The following is a 24,958-nucleotide window of genomic DNA, read 5'->3' on the forward strand; positions in this document are numbered from 1 at the left end:
TCTTTTCCAGTTCTAATATATCTTTTTTGAGATGGGGCAACCAGAACTACACACAGTATTCAAGGTGTAGGCGTTCAATGGATTTATACAGTAGCATTATGATATTCACTGTTTTATTATCTATCCTGTTCCTAACATTTTGTTAGCTTTTTTTACTGCTGCTGCACTTTCCACAATGACTCCAAATTCTCTTTCTTGAATAATAACAATCAATTTAGATCCCATCATTTTGTATGTACAATGGGGATTATGTTTTCCATTGTGCATTACTTTGCACTTATCAACATTTCGTCTGCCATTTTGTTGCCCAGTCACCCAGCTTTGTGAGATTCTTTTGTAACTCCTTGCAATCTGCTTTGGCCTTAACTATCCTGAGTAACTTTGTATCGTCCGCAAATTTTGCCTCCTCACTATTTACCTCTTTTTCCATCATTTATGGACTATGTTGAACAGCACTGGTCCCAGTCCAGATCCCTTAGGGATCCTGCTGTTTACCTCTCTCTATTCTGAAAATTGACCACTTATTCCTACCTTTTGTTTTCTGTCTTTTAACCAGCTACTGATTCATGAAAGGACCTTCCCTCTTATCCCATGACTGCTTACTTTGCTTTAGACCCTTTGGTCAGGGACCTTGTCAAAGGCTTTCTGAAAGTCCAAGTACACTATATCCTCTGGATCACACTTGTCCACATGTTTGTTGACCCCCTCAGAGAATTCTAATAGATTGGTGAGGCATGATTTCCCTTTAAAAAAGCCATGCTGGTTCCTCCACAGCAAATCGAGTTCATCTATGTGTCTCATATTTCTGTTATTTACTACAGTTTTAACCAGTTTTTCTGGTACTGAAGTTAGGTTTACTGACCTGTAATTGCCAGGATCGCCTCTGGAGCCTTTTTTAAAAATTGGTGTCACATTAACTATCCTCCAGTCATCTGATACAGAAGCTGAGTTAAGTGATAGGTTACATACCACACTTAATAGTTCTGCAATTTCATATTTGAGTTCCTTCAGAACTCTTGGGTGAATACCATCTGGTCCTGGTGACTTATTACTGTTTAATTTACCAATCAGTTCTAAAATCTCCTCTATTGACACCTCAGTCTGGGACAGTTCCTCAAATTTGTCACCAAAAAGAATGGCTCAGGTGTCCCTCACATCCTCTGCAGTGAGGAACAATGCAAATAATTCATTTAGCTTCTTCACAATGACCTTATCTTCCTTGAATGCTCCTTTGAACCTCCATAGTCCAGTGGCCCCACTGATTGCTTGGCAAGCTTCCTGCTTCTGGTGTATTTACAAAAAAATTGCTGTTAGTTTTTGAGTCTTTTCCTAGTTGCAAAATTCCAAAATTTGCTAGTTCCAGAATTCTTCTGCTGGCATGTACCAAGTGTGTACTATCAGTCTACATTCCCTAATATCCAGTCTGCTGTAGGACAGAAGTGTGTTTTCCCAAGTTTGTTAACAGCTACAACAGAAATAAATATGGGGGCTACAGTATACAAGTGTTTGTCTTCTTTCCTGCCCCACCAGTGGACCTCACATGGAGAGGCAGGAATTTATGGTTTTAGTACTGGGGCTGGTCCTATGGGCAGCAGGTGCATGTATGTAGCATGCCAGGGAAAAGTTGAGGGTGTCACCACCTGGTCACTGAGAGATCAGTTTGGAGCACTAGCGTCTTAGTGGCTTCATCTGTGTATGCAGTGTTACCATGACAGCTGCACAGATTTCAGCAAAATCTAGAATGTGTGTCCATGTCATAGGGTACGTCTACACTACAAGACTATTTCGAATCTACTTAACTCGAATTTGTGGAATCGGCCTTATGAAGTCGAATTTGTGTATCCACACTAAGGACACTAATTCGACTTTGTGAGTCCACACTAACGGGGCCAGCGTCGACTTTGGAAGCGTTGCACTGTGGGAAGCTATCCCACAGTTCTCCCCGCTGCCCATTGGAATGCTGGGTAGAGCCCCAATGCCTGCTGGGGAAAAAATGTGTCGAGGGTGGTTTTGGGTAACTGTCGCCATTGAACCGTCAATCACGCCTCCCTCCCTGAAAGCGCGAAATCTGTTCGCGCCCTTCTCTGGTCGGTTACAGCGCGGACGCCACAGCACTGCGAGCATGGAGCCCGCTGCGATCATCGCTGCACTTATGGCCGTTGTCAACTCCTCGCACCTTATCGTCCACCTCTTCCACAGTCAGCTGCTGAGAAATCGGGCGAGGAGGCGTGAGGAGAGTGGCGCAGACCTCTCACAAAGCAGGGCGCCGCGCAGTGGAGATCATGGTGGCAATGGGTCAAGTTCATGAGCTGCGAGTCTGGGCCCGGGAAACAAGCACGGACTGGTGGGACCGCATAGTGCTGCAGGTCTGGGATGAATCACAGTGGCTGCGAAACTTCAGGATGTGTAAGGGCACTTTCCTTGAACTCTGTGACTTGCTGGCCCCTGCCCTGAAGCGCCAGGACACCCGGATGCGAGCAGCCCTGACTGTGCAGTGGCCATAGCCCTCTGGAAACTCGCCAGACAGCTACCTGTCAGTAGCGAACCACTTTGGCGTGGGCAAATCTACCGTAGGGCTTGCTGTGATTCAAGTAGCCCACGCAATCGTTGAGCAACTGCTCTCAAAGGTAGTGACTCCAGAGATGGCTTCGCCGCGATGGGATTCCCAAACTGCGGTGGGGCTATAGATGGGACTCACATCCCTATCCTGGGACCAGCCCACCAGGCCCGCCAGTACATTAATCAAAAGGGCTACTGTTCTATGGTGCTGCAAGCACTGGTGGACCATAGGACCAACATCGTGTTCAGGAACTCTGGTCTGTTTAGACGCCTCCAGGCAGGTAGTTTCTTCCCGGACCACAAAATAACGGTTGGGGATGTGCAGATGCCTACAGTGATCCTCGGGGACCCAACCTACCCGCTAATGCCCTGGCTCATGAAGCCCTATACAGGCGCCTTGGACAGTGAGAAGGAACTCTTCAACTACTGGCTGAGCAAGTGCAGAATGGTGGTGGAGTGTGCTCTCAAGGGAGATGGCGGAGCTTACTCACCGGACCTCAGCGAAAAAAATATCCCAGCTTGCTGTGTGCGCCACAATCGCTGTGAGAGCAAGGGGGAGACCTTAAGGGCGGGATGGGAGGATGAGGCAAATCGCCGGGCTGCTGATTACGCTCAGCCAGACAGCCGTGCCGATAGAAGATCCCAGCGGCATCCAGGAGGCTTTGAAAGCTAGGTTCCTCGGAGAGCAGGGTAACCTATGACTGTCCACTTGACTTACAGAGAAGCTGAACCTGAGCCTGTTTCAGTGACTGTTGACTTACATACTCCAGGTTTCCTTCCAACACACGTTTTAAAATAAAGTTAATGGAACACTGATTATTAACAAAGTTTTCTTTAATTATGAATTCCTGTTCTAGGGTTGAAACATGGACGCAGACTGTGGTTGTGCACTGATGTACAGACCGCTTCTACACTAGAGGAATGACAGGCTCCTGCTCCTACAGCGGTCTCTGGGTGGGTGTGGGTGAGGGGTGCCGTCTTTGGGACGGAGTTTGGATGCAGGCTCTGGGCTGGGGTTGGGGCGTAGGAAGGGGTGAGGGTGTGTGGGAAGGGTGAGTATGTGTCCGTGGATGAGGGCTCTTGCTGGGGCTCAGGGCATCGGAGAGGCTCGTGGCTAGGTGGAAGGGCATGGTAAGGGCAGCCTGCCTTGCCATTTGTGGATGGCAGGCGCTAGGACCCTGGGGCAGCATACACCTCACAGACTGACCAGGGCAGCATACACCAACCAGACTGACCCTGGTGCCTAGTGACTGCAGTCTGTGTGTGTCCTGCTGTTGATCCTGCCCCCAAGTCTGTACCCTGGTAATGGAGGCTGTCCTATGCAATTAAAAAAACCCTCCCCCCCTTCACACAAAGTCTTCTGACAAGAAAAACGGGACGGAAACAGTGAATAACAACAAACTACTTTTAATACTCAACTACACAGTGGGGGGATGAAACTTGGATTTGGGACTGGGTGATCCAGGAAGGGAAGCACTTCTCAAAATTTATGGCATCAGAGCTGTGTGGTACATGAGCGCTCTGCTGGGGTGCAGTGACAGTTTTCACGGCCCCTAGCGCCCCTCCTTCTTGTTATTTTGGGTGAGGGGGGGACAGGACTTTGTGGCGGGGGATTGCGGTTGCAGATACAGTGCAGGGGGGCTCTCTCCTCCTGCCTGCAGTCCTGCAGAACATCTACAAGGCGCCCCGGAGCGTGTCCGTTTGCTCCCTCATTAGCCCAAGCAGCGTTTGAGTCGCCTGCTGGTCTTCCTGCCGCCACCTGTCCTCCCGTTCGATGTGTGAGCGCTGGTGCTGAGAAATAAGAAATATTTTAAGAAATAAATGTTTCCATGTTTATAACACTTACCGACTGATCCTTCCCCTGATTCTGAGTCCGTATCTCTGTGAGGGTGATGAAGAGATCCTGGCTGTCGGGAAAGCGGTATCCTCCACAAACCCTTCCTCATCTTCCCGACACTATGCCATCCTCAGAGTCCACGGTCACTGGTGGGGCAGTGGTGGCAGACCCACCTAGAATGGCATGCAGTGCCTTGTAGAAGCGGCATGTCGGTGGCCATTTGCCGCTCTGACTTTTGGTAGCCTTGTCTCAGGTCCTTGATTTTCACGCACTGCTTTGTATCCCGGCTGTATCCTCTGAGTGCCATGGCTTTGGAGACCTTCAGGTCTTTGCATTCCCATCGCCCCACACAGCGATGAGATCCAGGACTTCACGATCTGTCCATGCTGGGGACCTCTTTCTATTCTGGGATTGCATGGACTCCTCTGCTGGAGAGCTCTGCATCGTTGCAGGTGCTGCTGAGCTCGCCCCGATGTCCAACCAGGAATTGAGATTCAAACTGGCCAGACAGGAAAAGGAATTCAAATTTTCCCGGGTCGTTTCCTGTGTGGCTGGTCAGAGAATCCAAGCTTGGACTGCTGTCCAGAGCGTCAACAGAGTGGTGCACTGTGGGAGCTCCCGAGCTACTAAGTTCGATTTGCATCCACACCTAGCGAGATAGCCATGAACTAAATGGCCCTTCCTGGTGTGGACAGTTGAAAGTCCTAGTGTAGACCAGGCCATAGAATAATCTCTGTAAGTTTTCTTCATAGCAGCAAGTTTCCCCCTTACTGTCTTTTCTAGCTATTTCTGTATAGGATGCAGCACTACGCTTTTTCCATTGAGGAGCTAAAGTAATTCTTGCTATGAGTCCCATGTGCAGGTTTATCCATTCTTGCAAGCAGACAAGCTACACTAGATTAAGGTCTTGTTTACTCTTAAAGGTTTGCTGGTATAACTTTACCTGCCTGGTGGCTGGGGAAAGGATCCAGTTCCCATACTGCTACTTCACATTTCACTCCTTCCAGAATAGAAATCAGTTACTTGGGTTAGAAAGGGTCCTTGGAAGCAGTGGGATCTTTCAGATTTTTCCTACACCTCGATGGAAGTTGAGAGGGAGGAGCAATGGGAAGCTAATGTTCCTGTTCATGTTGTTAAGGAAGAGAGCTACAAGATCTTCTCTGACCCTGCCTCAGAAATGGGTTTCCTCCTGCTTCTAGGAAGCTCAGGGACAGAATTAAGTATACACTGAGGCACAAAGTACATTTAAACAGTGAGGAAAACCAACATTAACGATGATAGGTTTTATGACGGATTCAGACCAGAAGGCTATAAAAGAGTAGCAGAAGGCAAATATATCAGCCTCAGGATGAGCAGGTCCCTGTTCCCTGGGTAGCCAACAAAGGCTACTCCAGGACAATCAAGACACCTGATGCCAATTAACCAATTAAGGTAGTTAGGCTCATAGACACCAACTTTCCCCGGCACCAGTGGGTGCTCATACCCCACCTCCGGCCCTTTCCCCACCCCTATTCCAACCCCTTCCCCAAAGTCCTCACCCCAACTCTGCACCCTTCCTGCCCCTATTGGACCCCTTCTCCAAATCCTCCCCCAGACTCACCTCTTCCCTGAGTGTGCCACGTTCTCCCTCCTCCCTTTTGCAGTGCAAGCGCTGGGAGCTAGGGGGAAAAAGCAAGCATGCAGTGTGCTCAGGGGAGGAGGTGAAGTGGAAGCAGAGGTGAGCTGGGGTAGGGGGGGTGGGTCGGGGAGCTGAGCACCCACCGATTTTTCCCTGTGGGTGCTCCAGGGCTGGAGCACCCACGGCGTTGGCACCTATGGTTAGGCTAATGCAGGCACCTGACTCCAGTTAACTAGCAAAGGGTCAGTTAAGGCTGTTAGGCTAATGGAGACAGCTGAAACTAATCAAGGTCCCACTCATAGTGCTTGAAAGCTCTTCTTCCAGTTCTCTCAAGAGAGCCCAGGTGGAAGAAGCTAGAGGAGAGGAAGTATTGCTGAATCCTAAGGTAAGGGTGCAGCTAGGAAAAAGAGACCATGGGGAAGTGGCCCAGGGAATCAGAACAGCACCAGTGGCGAAGGGGAAGCTGCCAACAGCTGCTCCTATTAGGGTCCTTGGGCTGGAACCCAGAGTAGAGGGTGGGCCTGGGTTCCCCCACCCATCCCCTTGCTCTGTAGCACCCCCTGAGGGGGAAGCAGGCCTAGGTCTAGGCAGGAGGCAGGATTGCACCTACTGAGCTCTGAGGAGCAACAAAGACTGGGGGGTATTCCCCATTCCGACCTTCTGTACTGGCCTGTGATGAAAGTAGCTCAATAAAGCTGTGACCTTTGCCACTACACAAAGAAAGGGAGGTCACATTGAGGGCCTTAGCGAGCTTCGGAGGCCACTAAATCCGCCCGGAAGCACAGAACCCACCACTACAGGCTCGGAACTTTGTCACCATTTTTATGCTTCAGTGGAGACCTTAAAGTGTGTCTCCACTTCAAAATTTGCTACTTCTATTTTTCAAAAAATGTTCATGTCAGGTGACCCAAAGTACACTCAGTTATATTGAGTGCAATTCCACATTGATTTAAATGCAAATAATTTCTTAATAGATTAAGAAATATCAGCAAAGTGATTCAAAATTAGCTACTAGATTAAATAGCAGAAAACTTTGTTAATTCAGAGTTAATATTGTCCAGCAATAGCTTGTGCCCTTCCAGAATGTCAAGTTCAGACTTCAGAAAACCAGGAAATACAGAGTTAAGTTACACCCACATATAACCTTAACTCTGGCCTCTTTGAGCAGTGCCCCCAAAACACCCATACTACACATACTCAGCTCCTTTCCTTTACAGTGAAAAGACAATCTGTACCTGCCCTGCACTCAAACACTTAACATACTCTCCTGATAGACTACCACACTTGTGAAATTCAACAGTCACTTCCCAAGTTTATGCAAAAAAGTATTGCCAGAATAGGTCACCTTTAATTTAAGAAAAGCTGTTTGGGGTGGTTTTTTTGTTTTGGTTTTCTGGGGAGCTGTATCCCAAATATAGATCACTGACCCTATTCTGAATCTCCATGAAGCAAACCAAATATCAAGGCAATCCAAGTAACCAGACGGATTGTAGCACAATCAGAACAGTCCAGCTTTAAACAGACAGGGCTTCTTAACCTTAATCATAGTGGAGCTTGTGCTCAGCTATAATATTTGGCACTTATAGGAAACTAGCTTTTGAATTGATGGTGTGGAAAATATTTGTGTGTGTGTCTGTAAGACTTAAAATAGAGTTCCTGAACTTCAGTAAAATGACTTTATAGTAAATGTATACATATTAGTATAAAACTTTACTGTATAACAAATATTTTTCAGTCAAAAACACTGATTAACTATTTTCATTTCTCTTTTACAGGCACTAATCATACTGGAGTGGCTATAACATTTGCTCTGTTAATTATCCTAGTCTTGATTGCTGGATTAATTTGGTATCTCTACAAAAAGAAACGGCTTCAGTGGGGTGGCTTCTTTGCAGTACGCTACGAACGAGGGATGAATGAAGATGAGACTGATAGCATGTTTACCAAAGATGGTTACTGAGAAACTGTTCTTGCTAATTGTTTTATTACAGATTCTACTGTGTGAAGCTATGGGGAATGGGCTACTTGACACTTTATTAGCTCCTTCTGAAAAACGAGTAAAAAGATTATTAACTAGTGGCTAAATTCTGCCCTCTAATGTGTGCAATTTTAAGTCAGTGGGAGTTAACTGAATTTGGCCTTAGCTGTAAATCTTGCACAAGGTAGAAGTTCCCTGAGACTCTATAGCTCTTTGATTCCATATTAAATCTGGGTACTGCCTCTAAAAGCTTTACCTACATTATCTTTTTGTTTTCTTTTGGTAAAGTGTTTTTGGGGGGTTGCGGGTGAGGCATAGACCTTTAAAAACCGCAAACCAAACAAACTTTAAATTAAATATCTAGCATTTTACAGGCAATTATTGATTAAACCATTGGTGTCAAAAGATGTATGTTTTGAGGTACAGTACATTCCCTGTTCCTAGCATTGGGTCATCCTGCAACAACTAGCACAAAATATGATGATAAATACCAGATAAATGATATTTGGAATAACCACTTTTGTAATAACTCATTAATTATCAACTGTGATATAATACAGAGGGGCTTGTAACCACTGACAGTTTCTGTTCTCATTGAGGTAGAATCTTAACATTTGGTATGCTTATTATGGTCCATTGAGTGCAAGAGAGAGAAAAATTATATCTGAACATTGTTGTTGTTGTTTGTTTTATCTCAGAGGTCACCAACAAGCCATCATCACTCTTTCCTATCATATAATTATTGTTCAGGTGCCCTTCAGAGCTAGAATCATGACAGAGTATGCTCTTTCACTCTGGGATTCTATCAATAAGGAAATATTCCTATTAAAAAAAACAGGTAACATTTTAAGTCTGAGCCTATTGCAGGCTCATACATGAATAGCCATGACCTCCCAAGATGCTACTGATCTCAGCACAACTGGGATTAAGGGCCAAATACAAACATGAGCAAAATTCAAACCTTATGAAAACACTCTGTGACCATCTAAAAGCAGTTCAATGAATGGTGTATTTTTCACTGTAAGGAGACTGTCCCTTTTAAGCAAGAATTTTCGGTCATCTTTTCATAGGCTCTTATATGTGGTGCTGCAAGTACCCCATAGCAGGCATGTTGAAAATCAGTTTCTGGGAATGAGGAGGCAATAGAAAAGGAAGACTAGTCTTTAAACTAGTATTTAGAGAATAACCTTTAAATCTTCCAAAATCCATCCTATGTTTTTAAAGTTGGTATAGAATTAGATCTGAATGATGGTGTCCTGCACTAACACATGGAAAAGACTCACAGTTCATTTTCTAGTCTGTTGCACTGCGTTGCAGGGCTACAGGAGTGTTTACAGAACCAGGAATACTGGCTCTGAATGAGGAAATCCATACAGTTGATGAACCACAGTCCTGCCAGCCAATTTAAGGAGCCTCATTGACTACTTCCTATGCAAATGCTTGTTGTTCAAGGATAGTTGGAATGATATATTATTTGGAGTGGGTGGTGTGTAAAGTGGGAGAAAAGTCAGGGCAGCAGAGGGTGCTGTGACAGGGACTCTGGAGTAATGGGGGAAAGTTTAGACTTAAAATACAAGGTGATGATCTAGCACAGCTGTTCTGATCACATAATACAAAAGGATAAACACTATATTTGGTCTGAATAGTATCCTAACTCACCTATGCTATGATTAAACTTACAACTTGATAACAAATAAGGTATTTCCTCTATAATCAGTTTGAGAGATGAGATAAAATATGTCCTAGGTAGTGAGTGGGAGAGAATGTTTCGCAACTCAAGTTGTGTGCATACGTGCTACAAATTCTTGATCTATTTACAAGCAAGTTAAACTTGATTTTTTTTTACATGCTGTGTCAGTTGCCTTTCCTATGGACTCCAAAAAGGCTACTAGAGTGAAGGGTTTTTTAAAATATATATTACTTGATTAAACCATTATAGTAAGTCACTGTGTGAAAGTGGAATAATAATTTGTAAGAAAAATGTTTCTTAATGCACACTGTCCTTTTTCAGATCAGACCTGTTTACCATTTTGAAGGAATATATACTATTTAAGTAAAAAAAAATATTGTACACAAGACCAAATTCATTCCTGGGGTAATTCCATTGAGTGGTATTCCATCAGGAGTATATTTGGCCAAATATGCTGAGAATGCTGAGAATACTTTTGTTTTTTTTTTAACAGATACTTTTAAGGGTGGCAGGCCAGACCTGTGAGCCTCTCTCTTTTTGTTGCTGATGAAACACTCCCCTTTGTGCTTGTTTGCACTATTCTGGATATGCAGTCTTTTAAAATGATACTTGGACAGTACAGTATCTTTCGAGCAAGATTCTTGTAGATGGTTTTAGCACCCATAAAGAAGAATAGGTATCAAACACACTAAAGAAAATAGTTCTGTATTAGTTCTCTGACTGGAGAAAAAGTAAGCACATTGTCCTTTTAATACCTGGCCATAACTAAGAAACAAGAGTAAGAAAGAAATTGGCCTTGTTGCAATTTATGCAAAAAACTATTGAAATTGGTTGCAATACCTTGGAGTAAATTTTAGGTAAAATGTGAGACTATTTAACCTTGTTGCTGTGCTTCACATATTGCTTTTACAACAGTCTGGTTCTTGTGATCCTTTATTTTATTATAATTATGAAACATTTATATTACAGTAGCACCAAGCAGAGTGGGGTCTTACTATGGTAAGTGTTGTACAAACACATGAGAACACAGTTCTTGCCTCTACTGTGTATTTAATGACTAATTTCCAACTAATGTGATAAAAATATTATCAATAAAGCAATAGGGAGCATGGCCATGATCCAGCAAAGCACTTAAACGTGCATAATTTTAAGTTAACATAAATACTTAAATGTTTTGCTGGATGGGGTCTAAATTAGTAGATTTAGATAAGTTTTGTACTGTATTAAATAAAGTTGTATATGGTTGTGTCCTTTTCTAACAAAAGTGGAGGTCGGGGTATTTTTGTACAAATATAAATTAGATACATGTGTGTTCAGCCTTGCTAGTTTTTTAACTATTTGCACTTATGGGCTTGCCTGGATGTGAATTTACAGATAGAAAGTATATTTTTAATGTTATTACCAAGATAACTAAATTATGATTTCAAGACACATGAATATACAATAAAAGGATAGTGTTTTTATAAAGTGTTTGTGTATTGTTGTGAATTATGTAAATAATTTTGTAAGGCGCACTTCCAATGTTTTTTACACTATACTAGTAAATGGAATCTTGGGTAGCTTTTATTTCAGTGAGCACAACTTGTCTTAGCATAAATGAACAGCCCACTTTCTGGATTGAAGTGTACAGTGAGGATAATATGCAAACATGCTCTTAACTCTTGAAAGAATAAAATTTATAAAAAATCAGCCTAATTTTTCTGTTTGTTTCTGTGGGGAAAAATTAACAGCGCTGAATGTCTGTACAACACTTAACACAATGGTGTTTCTACAATAAAGTAGTAACTAATGTTAAGGGGGGTTAGTATTGGTGGTGTTGAATTCTTTTATAATGGAGAAAAACATGTTGCTGTGGAATACAAGAAGACTCCTAATGACTACCAGGCTTCTGCGGCAAGGAGCTGGCAATAATTAAAGAGAAATGTGGCCAATTTAAGCATTTAATGGATGTTAAGGTCTGATTCACTGGTGTCCCAGGGCTCCTTTCTGCCCATGTAACGAACCTCTAAAGTTGCAGTAACAGCCCCCAAGGGAATTCCCCTGAAAATAGGGGAAGTACCCATCAGGTGTAGTCATCTATCTTCCAGCCTCAAGATACTTTTGGTCTGATGTATAATGAGACACATCAGTTATAAAATTTACATACCATCTTGCCTTTTTAAGATTTACTATGAATTCTCTCCTGCCTAAAATGACCTCTTAAATGTTTCTGGGCCAAATTCTGCAGTTCATACTGATATAAATCTCCCATTGACTCTAGCAAGAGCTTTTACCTAAGGACTGCAGATTTTGTTTGTTTGTTTGTTAGCAAAGGAGACAAAAGGTCCTATAATGGTGGAGCCTGATTAAATGCAGGGCAGATCTTCTTCACTGGTGCTTAAGAATTGAGATGAGGTTATTTTATCTTAATGTAATAGTATTTGTGGGTGAAGTTCACTGGGTATATTATAAATGTTAACTTATTCTAAAATGCTAAAGAACAAGCATGAGAAAATGGGCTTTTTAAAAAGCCCATGTACTTCACCTCACACTGGGAGCTCAGTCATAGGCCTCAAAATATTATATGCATCTATATTATTAGTGTCAAGTGTAGTTTAAATTCCTTGGGGAGGGGCTACATCTTCTGTGTTTGTGCAGTATCATGTGTAATAAAAGGTGAGACAGGAGTGTGTGTAAAAGATTGATCTTTGTTACCCAGCTTCCGTCACATGACATGGGTCAAGACTACTAGTGTTTCTAGATCTGTGTCACCTGGCAGAAGGCAGTAGCCTACTGACTTCAGTGGCTACTGTTATTGCTTCCCTCCCCACACCTGTGGTGCCTGTTTTTCTAGTTTTGAAAATAAAATGCAACCAATATAACCCAAAGGTAACCACCACCACTGAATAGAGCCAATTGATAAACACAGACAGCTAGGCCAGGCTTCTCCATTGCAGTTCACAGGCAAGTTACCAGCACAATCGAATACTCTTGAGATTTCAAACTTATTTCAACTGTTTTCAAACTTTTGTACTCAGAGCCTATTCCAAGCTAGCTCCACGTGGAGAGGCGCTGACAGAAGTGCTGAGCCCAGGAGTTTAGAGGCGCCATCTAAAAGCGAGGGGGGAAGGTGGAGGACAGCACGTCTTACACTAGTGGGGTGAGGGGAGATTTCTCCTGTTAGTATATTTGCATCGTGCGCTGCAGGGTTTCTGGTGGCCAATACGAACCGGTCGGGAGGCCGGGCGCGCTCGCTCCCCCACTGCTGAAGGCAGAGCTGGCCCTGGACAGCCCACTCACCTGGGGCTGGGCGAGTTTCCACGGCCCGACTCGCCTGCACCCCCAGACGCCTGGCCCCGGTCATGCCCAGCAGATGTCGCGTGGGGCCCGCGCCGGAGCTAGCCCTGTTGGGAGCGGCGCGTTAGCCCGGCCCAGCCCAGCCTGCAGGGGCTGGGCAGCCTGCGGGGGCCGCGCTCCCGGCCCCGGGCTGCCCCCGCAGTGGGTGGTGTCCGGCCGGCCAGGGCGCTGCTCCCCCCTGCGGGCGCAGCCTTCCGAGAGCCGGCGCGCAGTGGAGTGAGCCGGGGCTATGGAGCCCCCTTTCCCCGCGCTGCTCTGCCTGCTCGGCCTCCTCGCCACCGCCTCCGGAGCAGCCGGTAAGGTGCTGCCCTCCTGCGCCTGTCAGCCCCCCGCCTCCCTCGGCCTGCGGGGCCGCTTCGAGCCCGGCCGCTGTCCCGCTCAGGGCGGGCGGCCGGGGTGTGACACCCCCCGCGGGAGGCAGCGCAGCGCTGCCCACGCTGCTGGGTTTGCGGGGGAGGGGCGGCCCCCCACCCCGGTGCACTGTAAGTCTATAGAGGGGTGGAGTTCACCCTGCCGCGGCGGGGGGGGCTGCGTTGGGCACTGCAGGCCCCTGCGGTAGCTGCTCTGGGACACTCTTGGCCTGCCATGAACATAGCTATTGTCTGCGCTAGAAACGTAGGCCAGGGTTTGAAACGTGTGAGCGAAAACATGTTAACTAGCCCGACCATTGCAGCAGATACTGTCAGTCGTGGTTAAAAACCTGTTCCCCGGCCGTGGTCAGCCTTTAAGGGAGTCTAGCGTTAGCCACAACCAGCAAACATTTCGAAACACAACCTATTTCCAGATCCAGACAGGGCCACAGTCCCGTTATGTTTTTAGTCTTGCTCCTTATATAAAATCAGATGAGAGGCAAATTCATTTCCTGTTCCTCATGAGGGGAGAGGAGACTTTGTGTTGTGTGCTGAGAAGTTTCATTTTCTGGAAAGTCCATTTGGCTAATGTACAGCTATTGAGAAACAGTGGAAAGCAAACACCCCTTCAGACATGGAACATTAAAAAAAACATAATATAGTCTGGAGCGAGTGCCTTCTCATGCTTTCTTATCAAAACTAATGACCCAGTCCTGCAAAAATTTACACATATGTTCAACTCTAAGCATGTGAATAGTGCCATTAATTTTATTTCACCCGGACAGTTTGAGTGAGTAAATTTAAGCATGTGCATAAATATTTGAAGGCTTGGGACCTAACTGTGAAATGAATAGTAGCAAAGGAAAGAACCAGTTAAACTAGGGAAAATGACACACGTGGTGTGTTCCTGTCAGTTAAATGCCTAATGCCTGGGAACTATATTTTTCCCTTACCCAGGGTAGGCTTTAAATAGAGCTTTTTCTATATCTAGTTATATAGTAGGACTATGATCCTACATAATTCTGGTAAAGAAAGTGAGTGCACATTATCAACATGTATATCAGCATTATGGCATAGAAAAAAATCATGTTAGTCTTGCAATTTATAAAAGAATTGCTGCACAGTCATAAGTTGTATGATTAAGTGGTTTTGATTTTTCAAAGCACTTTCAAAGAAATTAAGAGAGTTTTCTCCTTTTGAAGTTTTCAACATTTCTGCACTTTTCCTAGATAATGCTATTTATTAGTCATGTGAAGTGGAAAAGTAAGTAAACTGATCAGTGTTACTCATTAATGCACCAGCACAATGCTGCCATGTTTAGGTTACAAATTGTATAGGGAAATGTTTAAATTTAAACAAAAAATATGTTTTCATTTAATTTAAAAAAATGTTTTAATTGTTATGGTAAAAGTTTCTAATTACTTGCATGCTTGTTCATACATTGTGACCCCAGTCTACGCTAGCACTTTTGTTGGTAAAACTTTTCTCAGTCAGGGGTATGAAAAACACCTCTGACCGACATAAATTTCACTGGCAGGAGCGCTTGTGTGGACAGCGCTGTCGGCGGGAGATGCTCTCCTGCTGACATAGCTACCACCGCTTGTAGGGAGTGGTTTAATTATGTGGATGGGAAAGCTCTCTCCCATTGGCATAGAGCGGCTAGGCTACCCTGGAGACCTTACAGTGATGCATCTGTAGCGGTACATCTGTGGCGCTCTATGGTCTGTAGTGTAGACATAGCCGAAGTGAGATCAGGACCCCATTGCATTAGTCACTGCTCAAACACATAGGGCTAGTCTTCACTAGAAGTGATACAGCTGCGCTGCTGTAGTGCGTCTGGTGAAGACGCTCTGTGTTGACAAGAGAGAGCTTAATAAAACCACCTCCATGAGAGGCAGTAGCTATGATGTCAGGAGAATCTCTCCCACTGACATAGTGCTGTCCACACCAGCCTTAGGTTGGTGTAACTTATGTCATCACTCAGGAGAGTGGCTTATTCACACCCCTGAGTGACATAAGTTATAGTGACATAAGTGGTAGTGTGTACAAGCCCATCGTAAGAGAGAGTCTGCCCTGAAGAGCTTGCAATCTAAATAGACAAAATAATTAAAGGGGGGTGGGGAGAGAATCAAAGCATAGAGAGGTGAAGTGACTTGTCCAAAGTCACAAAGCAGGTCAATAGCAGAACTAGGAAGATAACACAAGCTGCCTGAGTCCCAGCCCACTGCCTTATCCACTAGCGCACTCTGCCTCTTGGACAAAACCCTAGAGTTTGGACCAGGATACAAGTAGCACTATAGATTTGTCTACAGACTCTACACCAGGGATCTCAAACTCAAATCACCACGAGGGCCACATGAGGATTAGTACATTGGCCCAAGGGCCGCATCACTGACACCTTTTCACACAACGATACAAAAGTATAGTCAAAAATGAAAAAAATGAAGACTATAGTATGCTATTTAAAGTCAATGAATTAACTTTTTAAAAACTGTAATGCAAAAAGTCAGTGCTAATTTTGACAGTCATTTCATTTTTTGGCCACTTAGCTGGCAACGTTTTGCATCAACCAGAGCATCAATATTAGGTTTGATATCCTCAGACAAAACCAATCTCAGTGTAGCTTGCAAATCATACCACATTCCATACAAAAACCTACACGAAGAGAATATTAAGACTGCACAGTTAAGCACACATGCCAAAATTAGGGTTGCACACACAACTTTTTCTCTGCCCCTTTGAGACTGTTATCATGTAATCTTTTAATTACAGGGTCACATACTGTTTCTCATATAATTTATACCTTTTTTTCTACGCCCTTAAATTGTATAGCATCTTACAGTGGTTTTTCTACTGACTTTTATTGCATTATCACAGTAGCCCAATATATGCTTACTAGCAAAAGACTTGCCACTTAAGTTTATGGTAAGTATGAGTGAGGGTGGACAAATGTGTATTGTGATGGGAAGCTGTGTTGATTTGTGCCTGGGTTGTGTTGTGCTGGGAGATTTTGGTTGGTTTGTGTTGGTGGCAGATAAGGGGTATGTGCTGGGGTGAGGGGCTATCTGTATTTGGACTTGCTGGTTGTGCTGTTGTTTAGGTGGTTGTGCTGATATGTGAGATGGCAACTAGGCACAAGGGTGTGGCAGTCGGGCCAAGTAATCCCCATTCCATGTATGCTGGCCTTCTTACTTTGGGAAAGATTGTCCCCGCCTGTAGAAAATCCCATGAGAGGAGAGTGGTGCAGGGATGATAATTCCATGCAGTTCCCCTTGCTGACTTTTTTCCCATATTGTTCTGTGGGGTGGGATGGAAATTCTCTCTTTTACCCTTCCACCGGGAAAGGGATTTGGTCTCTGGAAGCACAGGACCATCTGGATGTAGATTCTGTGCCTTCCCATTCCTTTCTGGCCTGCAGTTGCTCTTTTTGATACATACATCCTCCCCTCCAGACCCATCGATGCCCTCTCAGTCAGCATAGTACCCTTAGCCTACAACAGTGGTTCTCATCCAGGAGTACGTGTACCTCTGGGGGTACACAGAGGTCTACCGGGGGGTACATCAACTCATCTAGATGTTTGCCTAGTTTTACAACAGGCTACATAAAAACCACTAGCAAAGTCAGTACAAATTAAAATTTCATACAGACAATGACTTGTTTATACTGCTCTGTATATGTACTGTACACTGAAATGTAAGTACAATATTTATATTCCAATAGATATATTTTATAATTATATAGTAAAAATGAGGAAGTAAGCAATTTTTCAGTACTAGTGTGCTGTGGCACTTTTGTATTTTTATGTAGGATTTTGTAAGCAAGTAGTTTTTAAGTGAGGTGACACTTGAGGGTACACAAGACAAATCAGACTCCTGAAATGGGTACAGTAGTCTGGAAAGGTTGAGAGCCATTGGTCTACTACAGGCATGATACAAATGGTTGGTTTTGAAGTGTAGGTAGGGCCTGAGTGTTGAAGAATGTATGGTACATTTCACAATTTACAGTAAATTTGTATCGTAACTGTCAATCATTTATTGATTTTTTTTTTTGCCTTGGCATTATTTTAGTTTCTCTTTTCTGTTGTCGAAAATAACTACATGTAATTGTGTATGCAAAATATAGGGCTTAAGAGTTTGTGGTGGTTCTATTTCTTTCTTTTTTAATCAAATGTACCATCTGTTCATTGCCCTGGACATATGCTACACATTTTAAAAAAATTGAAAGAGTGAAATAAATTCTGTGGCTAGTGAGTGATTCTATGGCTTTATGGCTGTAAACAAACAAAAGACAAGTATTGAGATTTTTAAAATGGATTGTGATTTACATGAGTTTAAGTGGCTGCATTGTTGCCATTTCTGCAGTGCTGTCTTTTTTTTAATAGTATTATATGAAGTTCTCAGATTTTTATGGTTAGAAAAGTCTATTCTGTTCTTAATAAGTATGTGAAACTCTTAATAACTAAACCAGGGGTGGGCAAACTTTTTGGCCTGAGGGCTGCGTTGGGTTTCATAAATTGTATGGAGGGCTGGTTAGGGGAGGGGATCGTGGCCCGGCCCCCTCCTCCTATCTGCCTCTGCCCCCCCCCCAGGACTGCGGGTGTACCTGGGCTAAACTATTAGATTAGCTAGGTTTTGGATGTTTTTATCACTGTGCATGAAAACTTGTGTGTTTGAGTCACAACCACGCTAGTGGCTTAGCCCCATTGCTAGCTGTTACTGTAAAACAAATTGCCAATTTTTCAAGTGCAAATGGAATTGCCCAGGAAATCTGTGGCAGAACTGAGTAAAACCCAGACCCGCATATACCTATGCTTTAACCACCAGATCATGTGTCCTCCCTGTACAATATATAATTAACATATACTTTTTAATTTTTTTTAAATGTGAGTAAAAATCACCTCAATTATACGTTACTGCCCCATAGCCTGCAAGAAAGGATAGAATGAGGTATAGATGGTATAATGAGGTGTTTTTATTTAAAACAAAAGTATATGAAAAGTTTGTATTATAATATTAGAAACCAATATTTTCCTCTTCCTTCTGTATGTCACTTGTCATCTTAGATTTTTAATCTGATCAGGGATGGGAAGCATATTGTTAATGTGCTTGTACATGTCCTAGCACAAGGTGGCCCTGATCCTGACTGAGGCCTCTGGGCATTACTGTAATGCACATAATTCCTACTAGAGTTAATTCAAATTGTATTAATATTATTAACTGTATGTAAGCAGAGTCAGGATGAGCTCTACCCTGACATCTGGTGGTAAATTATGGGGCGTGCAGAAAGAAGTTTCATGTATTCGCATTGGTATTTCAATTATTTGCATTGGCACTCCCACTCCCATTATTATAGCTCACAGCAGCCTGGGATGGCTATTTTCACCGCTGTGGGATCCCCAATTTCTTTGTTGTTGGGGCAGGAGGAATGAAATGTTGTCACCCTGATTGGGTAAATGGGGAACTACAAAATTGTCTTGTGATGGGGGGTTTCATTGTCAGCTGGATAGCGCTTGCTAGATGGGGCACATGGGTTCCAAAACCCATTGAAAAGAGAGAGGCATAGGTGGAACTGGTGCTTCTGGCTCACACAAGGAGCCTGCACCACCAAGTACAGACATCTGTCCCTAGCCTCTCTCTTTTCAATGGGTTTTGGAACCCATGTGCCCCATCTAGCAAGCGCTATCCAGCTGACAATGAAACCCCCCATCACAAGACAATTTTGTAGTTCCCCATTTACCCAATCAGGGTGACATTTCATTCCTCCTGCCCCAATAACAAAGAAATTGGGGATCCCACAGCGGTGAAAATAGCCATCCCAGGCTGCTGTGAGCTATAATAATGGGAGTGGGAGTGCCAATGCAAATAATTGAAATACCAATGCGATAAATACCACATATGCATAGATCATGTATTTCAAAGCAAACAGATGCACCTTAAAACTCTTGGCCATTAGCAAGCCTATGAAAGACTTGCCCAACTGGAAATGTAATTTTGATTTGTCATATAAACACACCTGAGCCTGGCCTACACTAGAGAATCTAATTGATACAGTACTTAAAATGTTGGAGGCAGCTGACAGCCCTTATACATTAGGACTCTCAATTTTGCTACCACCAGTAAAATGTAACTGATTTTAGTATTAGTAGGAAGTTTTGCAAAATGTCCCAAGGCAAGTTAGAAGAGAAAAACGTACTCACTTCCCCATCTAGAGTTTCTGTGGTTTAGAAGAAGAACAAGCAGTTCTATGAGGAATTCACTCCAGAGCTGCGAATCTTTTGAGATAGTCTGATTCATCAGATGCCTCTTTTTGAGATATTGTGTATTGATCAGAGCAAAGCACAGGAACTGGTTCTGTTCCTGACAGTGTAAAAGTAAAAGAAACTGTTGAGATGATGTGCTTTTTCTTCTAAGTAGAGTAGAAGAGAGCTTGCAGCCCAAGGAGGTAGGGGGCAGGGTGTTTGCCTTAAGCCATCTTTGACCCTGTCCAATCCAGGGCTGCACCTGTCTCCACAATACCTGTGCTGGAGGAACCCTCTCCTGGATAGAACCAGGGTTTTTAGGGCCCGGTTATACTGCTTCATCCCTTCGCTGGTGTAAGGCTCTCACCCAGTGTATGCATTGGAAGGTATTTAAAGTGAATTTAGTTGTAGTAAAGTTTCCTTTAGGGTGTTCTGACAGATTCCATTCTAAATGCACTTGTTTGCTGACCACAACTAAGCAGTCAGTGTAAATCAGGGCAAACTGTGTTCAGTGTCTTATAAGCTAACTATGGCCATGTCTATACTCCCATTTTTGTCGGTATAATTTATGTCACTCAAGGGTGTGAAAAAACACACCCTTAAGCGACATGAGTTTCACTGACAGAAGTGCCAGTATGGACAGCGCTGTGTCAGCAGGAGAGTTTCTCCTGCCGACCTAGTTACTGCCACTTGTGGAGGTGGTTTTATTATGTCGACGGGAACATAAGAACGGCCGTACTGGATCAGACCAAAGGTCCATCTAGCCCAGTATCTGTCTACCGACAGTGGCCAATGCCAGGTACCCCAAAGGGAGTGAACCTAACAGGCAATGATCAAGTGATCTCTCTCCTGCCATCCATCTCCATCCTCTGACAAACAGAGGCTAGGGACAGCATTCCTTACCCATCGTGGCTAATAGCCATTTATGGACTTAACCACCATGAATTTATCCAGTTCTCTTTTAAACGCTGTTATAGTCCTAGCCTTCACAACCTCCTCAGGTAAGGAGTTCCACAAGTTGACTGTGCGCTGTGTGAAGAAGAACTTCCTTTTATTTGTTTTAAACCTGCTGCCTATTAATTTCATTTGGTGACCCCTAGTTCTTGTATTATGGGAACAAGTAAATAACTTTTCCTTATCCACTTTCTCCACATCACTCATGATTTTATATACCTCTATCATATCCCCCCTTAGTCTCCTCTTTTCCAAGCTGAAGAGTCCTAGCCTCTTTAATCTTTCCTTATATGGGACCCTCTCCAAACCCCTAATCATTTTAGTTGCCCTTTTCTGAACCTTTTCTAGTGCTAATATATCTATTTTGAGGTGAGGAGACCACATCTGTACACAGTATTCGAGATGTGCGCGTACCATGGATTTATATAAGGGCAATAATATATTCTCAGTCTTATTCTCTATCCCCTTTTTAATGATTCCTAACATCCTGTTTGCTTTTTTGACCACCTCTGCACACTGTGTGGACATCTTCAGAAAACTGTCCACGATGACTCTCCCATTGGCATAGAGCGGCTACACAAGCGATCTTACAGCGGCACAGCTGTATTGGTACAGCAGTATTGGTACAGCAGTGTCACTGTAATCTCGCAAGTGTAGACATGGCCTTGTGACGGCATGCTGGTCACAACAGGGTCTAATTTCTTTAGCAGACACCACAGTGTGCCTTGGTCTGTGCTGGCCAGCATTGTATCAGTAACGTGGTTCTTCAGAATTGTGTTCAAACACAATCAGATCTTATCATGTGGAAAAGTCCTTTTCCAATATCTGCTCTGACTTTGGTAAAAGGCGAGAAGAGAGGAAGTGAGAATAATAATTGAAGCATTTCAACAAGTCTGCATACACACTGGCACTAAAAACTTCAGAGTAAACCAGTATTTAGTTCTGCAAAATCTATCTATGTGGCGCAGCTGGTAGCCCACTTGTAAATCATTTGTAACACTTTAGAGTGGGATATTTAAATTTATCAAAACTTCTAAAACCATTTTATTATGCTGCTCTGTAAAACTTTTGTGACTATTAACTGTGTTCTGCCTATTCTCCTATGATGCCTCCTGATGCTCTGATCCTGTTCCTTTTCCCTGTTTTGAGGCAAATTCTACTTTCAGATAGATACACACAGCTCCTATTGAAGTCAGTGGGTGTTGCACACATGTATCTGAGATTCTGAGGCCAAACTTCATCATTTTCTGCTTTTCATTTTGCCTCTGTCCTCTTTTGCTCTGTTATATATTTAATTTTAAAGCTTTGCTTGCTGAGAGAGCTTCTTGATGTACACATCTAATTTTGTTTGAGTAGCAGCCATGTTACTCTGTATCCGCAAAAAGAACAGGAGTACTTGTGGCACTTTAGAGACTAACAAATTTATTTGAGCATAAGCTTTCGTGGGCTACAGCCCACTTCATTGGATGCATGTAGTGGAAAATACAGTAGATAGATAGATATACACACAGAGAACCTGAAACAATGGGTGTTACCCTACACACTCTAACGAGAGTGATCAGTTAAGGTGAGCTATTATCAGCAGGAGAGAAAAAGTACTGTTTGTAGTGGTAATGAAAATGGCCGGTTTCCAGCAATTGACAAGGAGATGTGAGGAACTGGGGGGGAAATAAGCATGGGGAAATAGTTTTACTTTGTGTAATAGCCCATCCACTCCCAGTCTTTATTCAAGCCTAATTTGATGGTGTCCAATTTGCAAATTAATTCCAATTCAGCAGTCTCTCTTTGGAGTCTGTTTTTGAAGTTTTTTTGTTGTAATATTACAACTTTTATGTCTGTAATCGACTGGCCAGGGAGATTGCAGTGTTCTCCAACTAGTTTTTGAATGTTATAATTCTTGAGGTCTGATTTGTGTCCATTTATTCGTTTACATAGAGACTGTCCGGTTTGGCCAGTGTACATGGCAGAGGGGCATTGCTGGCACATGATGGCATATATCACATTGGTAGATGTGGAGGTGAACGAGCCTCTGATAGTGTGGCTGATGTGATTAGGTCCTATGATGGTATCCCCTGAATAGATATGTGGTCAGAGTTGGCAATGGGCTTTGTTGCAAGAATAGGTTCCTGGATTAGTGTTTTTTGTTGTGTGGTTGCTGGTGAGTATTTGCTTCAGGTTTGGGGGTTGTCTGTAAGCAAGGACTGGCCTGTCTCCCAAGGTCTGTGAGAGTGATGGATCGTCCCTCAGGCTAGGTTGTAGATCCTTGATGATGTGCTGGAGAGGTTTTAGTTGGGGGCTGAAGGTGATGGCTAGTGGCGTTCTGTTACTTTCTTTGTTGGGCCTGTCCTGTAGTAGGTGACTTGTGGGTACTCTTCTGGTTCTGTCAGTCTGTTTCTTCACTTCAGCAGGTGGCTATTGTAGTTGTAAGAACGCTTGATAGAGATCTTGTAGATGTTTGTCTCAGTCTGAGGGGTTGGAGCAAATGCGATTGTATCGTAGAGCTTGGCTGTAGACAATGGATCGAGTGGTGTGGTCTGGATGAAAACTTGAGGCACGTAGGTAAGTATAGCGGTCAGTAGGTTTCCGGAATAGGGTGGTGTTTATGTGGCCATCATTTATTAGTACTGTAGTGTCCAGGAAATGGATTTCTTGTGTGGACTGGTCCAGGCTGAGGTTGATGGTGGGGTGAAAATTGTTGAAATCATGATGGAATTCCTCAAGGGCTTCTTTTCCATGGGTCCAGATGATGATGTCATCCAATGTAGTGCAAGTAGAGATGGGGTGTTAGGGAACGACAGCTGAGGAAGCGTTGTTCTAAGTCAGCCATAAAAATGTTGGCATACTGTGGGGCCATGCGAGTACCCATAGCAGGGCCGCTGATTTGAAGGTACTCATTGTCCCCAAATGTGAAATAGTTATGGGTGAGGACAAAGTTCAGCCACCAGGTTTGCCGTGACGTTATCGGGGATACTGTTCCTGACGGCTTGTAGTCCATCTTTGTGTGGAATGTTGGTATAGAGGGCTTCTACATCCATAGTAGCTAGGATGGTGTTTTCAGGAAGATCACTAATGGATTGTAGTTTCCTCAGAAAGTCAGTGGTGTCTCGAAGATAGCTAGGAGTGCTGGTAGCATAGGGCATGAGGCAGGGCCGGCTTTAAGCTAATTCACCCGATTCCCCGGAATCAGGCCCCACGCCGAAGAGGGCCCCACGGCTAAGGGGGCCCTGCTCCGGGGGTCTTTGGCGGCATTTCGGCGGCTACATAGCCAGACAATCCTGCTGTCGGGGTGCCAATGCCTGAGATGAAGGGGGCTTCCAGGATTTCAAGGTTTATGGATCTTGGGTAGCAGATAGAACTCCGAGCAGGAGTATTCTAGGGGTGTGTCTGTGCGGATTTGCTCTTGTGCTTTTTTCAGGGCATTTCTTGAGTAGATGGTGTAGTTTCTTTTGGTAACAGTCAGTGGGATCAGAGGGTAATGGCTTGTAGAATGTGGTGTTGGAGAGCTGCCTAGCAGCCTCTTGGTTATATTCCGACCTATTCGTGATGACAACAGCACCTCCTTTGTCAGCCTTTTTGATTATGATGTCAGAGTTGTTTCTGAGGCTCTGGATCGCAATTGCTGGAAATGGGCCATTTTCATTACCACTACAAATAGTTCTTTTTCTCTCCTGCTGATAATAGCTCACCTTAACTGATCACTCTCATTAGAGTGTGTATGGTAACACCCATTGTTTCATGTTTCTGTGTGTGTGGGTGTGTGGGGGTGTATTTTCCACTACGTGCATCCGATGAAGTGGGCTGTAGTCCACGAAAGCTTATGCTCAAATAAATTTGTTAGTCTCTAAGGTGCCACAAGTACTCCTGTTCTTTTATCTAATTTTGTGAGGATCCTGTGAGGGACAACAGTCTTATGGTCCCAAAATGGTAATACACCAGCATAATTTAATAGTATGCAAAAAAAAATCGTGCAGGACAAACCATCTCAAACAGAAGACAACAGTGAGTTGTCAATACTTAAATTGTTTTTACAATGAGAAATCGTTGTAAGAGATTAGAAAAAACAGGTTGACCATGTCTTCCTGTTTCTGTCCTTTGTTATCCCTTTCCTTCTGAGAACCTCCCCATTCCAAAGGGTCTCTGGGTATGTCTACTCTGCATTTGGAAGTGTGATTGCAGCACAGGAAGATGTACTCAAACTAGCTTTAATCTGTTTTAGGGGTAGACAACCTATGGTACGCGTGCCGAAGGCGGCACGCGAGCTGATTTTCAGTGGCACTCACACTGCCCGGGTCCTGGCCACTGGTCCGGGGGGCTCTGCATTTTAATTGAATTTTAAATGAAGCTTCTTAAACATTTTAAAAACCTTATTTACTTTACATACAACAATAGTTTAGTTA

General features: G+C 43.8%; 2 protein-coding genes across 5 annotated transcripts in view; both read left to right on the top strand.

The window, feature by feature from the left end:
- LY75 (lymphocyte antigen 75) overlaps positions 1 to 11,371 on the top strand; it is a 73,496-nt gene extending 62,125 nt beyond the window's left edge. Inside the window, exon 35 of the mRNA XM_039493587.1 lies at positions 7,790 to 11,371. Within this exon, the coding sequence (XP_039349521.1) occupies positions 7,790 to 7,974 (185 nt within the window). The 3' untranslated portion in view covers positions 7,975 to 11,371. The remainder of the gene's footprint in view (positions 1 to 7,789) is intronic.
- A 1,466-nt stretch (positions 11,372 to 12,837) lies between these two features.
- Positions 12,838 to 24,958, top strand: part of CD302 (CD302 molecule) — a 37,552-nt gene continuing 25,431 nt past the window's right edge. The window contains exon 1 of one of the 4 annotated variants that reach the window (XM_039493607.1): positions 12,838 to 13,314. In XM_039493607.1, coding sequence (XP_039349541.1) covers positions 13,248 to 13,314 — 67 coding nt within the window. In that variant the 5' untranslated portion in view covers positions 12,838 to 13,247. The remainder of the gene's footprint in view (positions 13,315 to 24,958) is intronic. The other 3 variants (XM_039493606.1, XM_039493608.1, XM_039493605.1) reach the window with 3 other exon arrangements.

Source organism: Mauremys reevesii, linkage group 11 (genome assembly GCF_016161935.1).
Source record: "Mauremys reevesii isolate NIE-2019 linkage group 11, ASM1616193v1, whole genome shotgun sequence".
NCBI lineage: Eukaryota > Metazoa > Chordata > Testudines > Geoemydidae > Mauremys > Mauremys reevesii.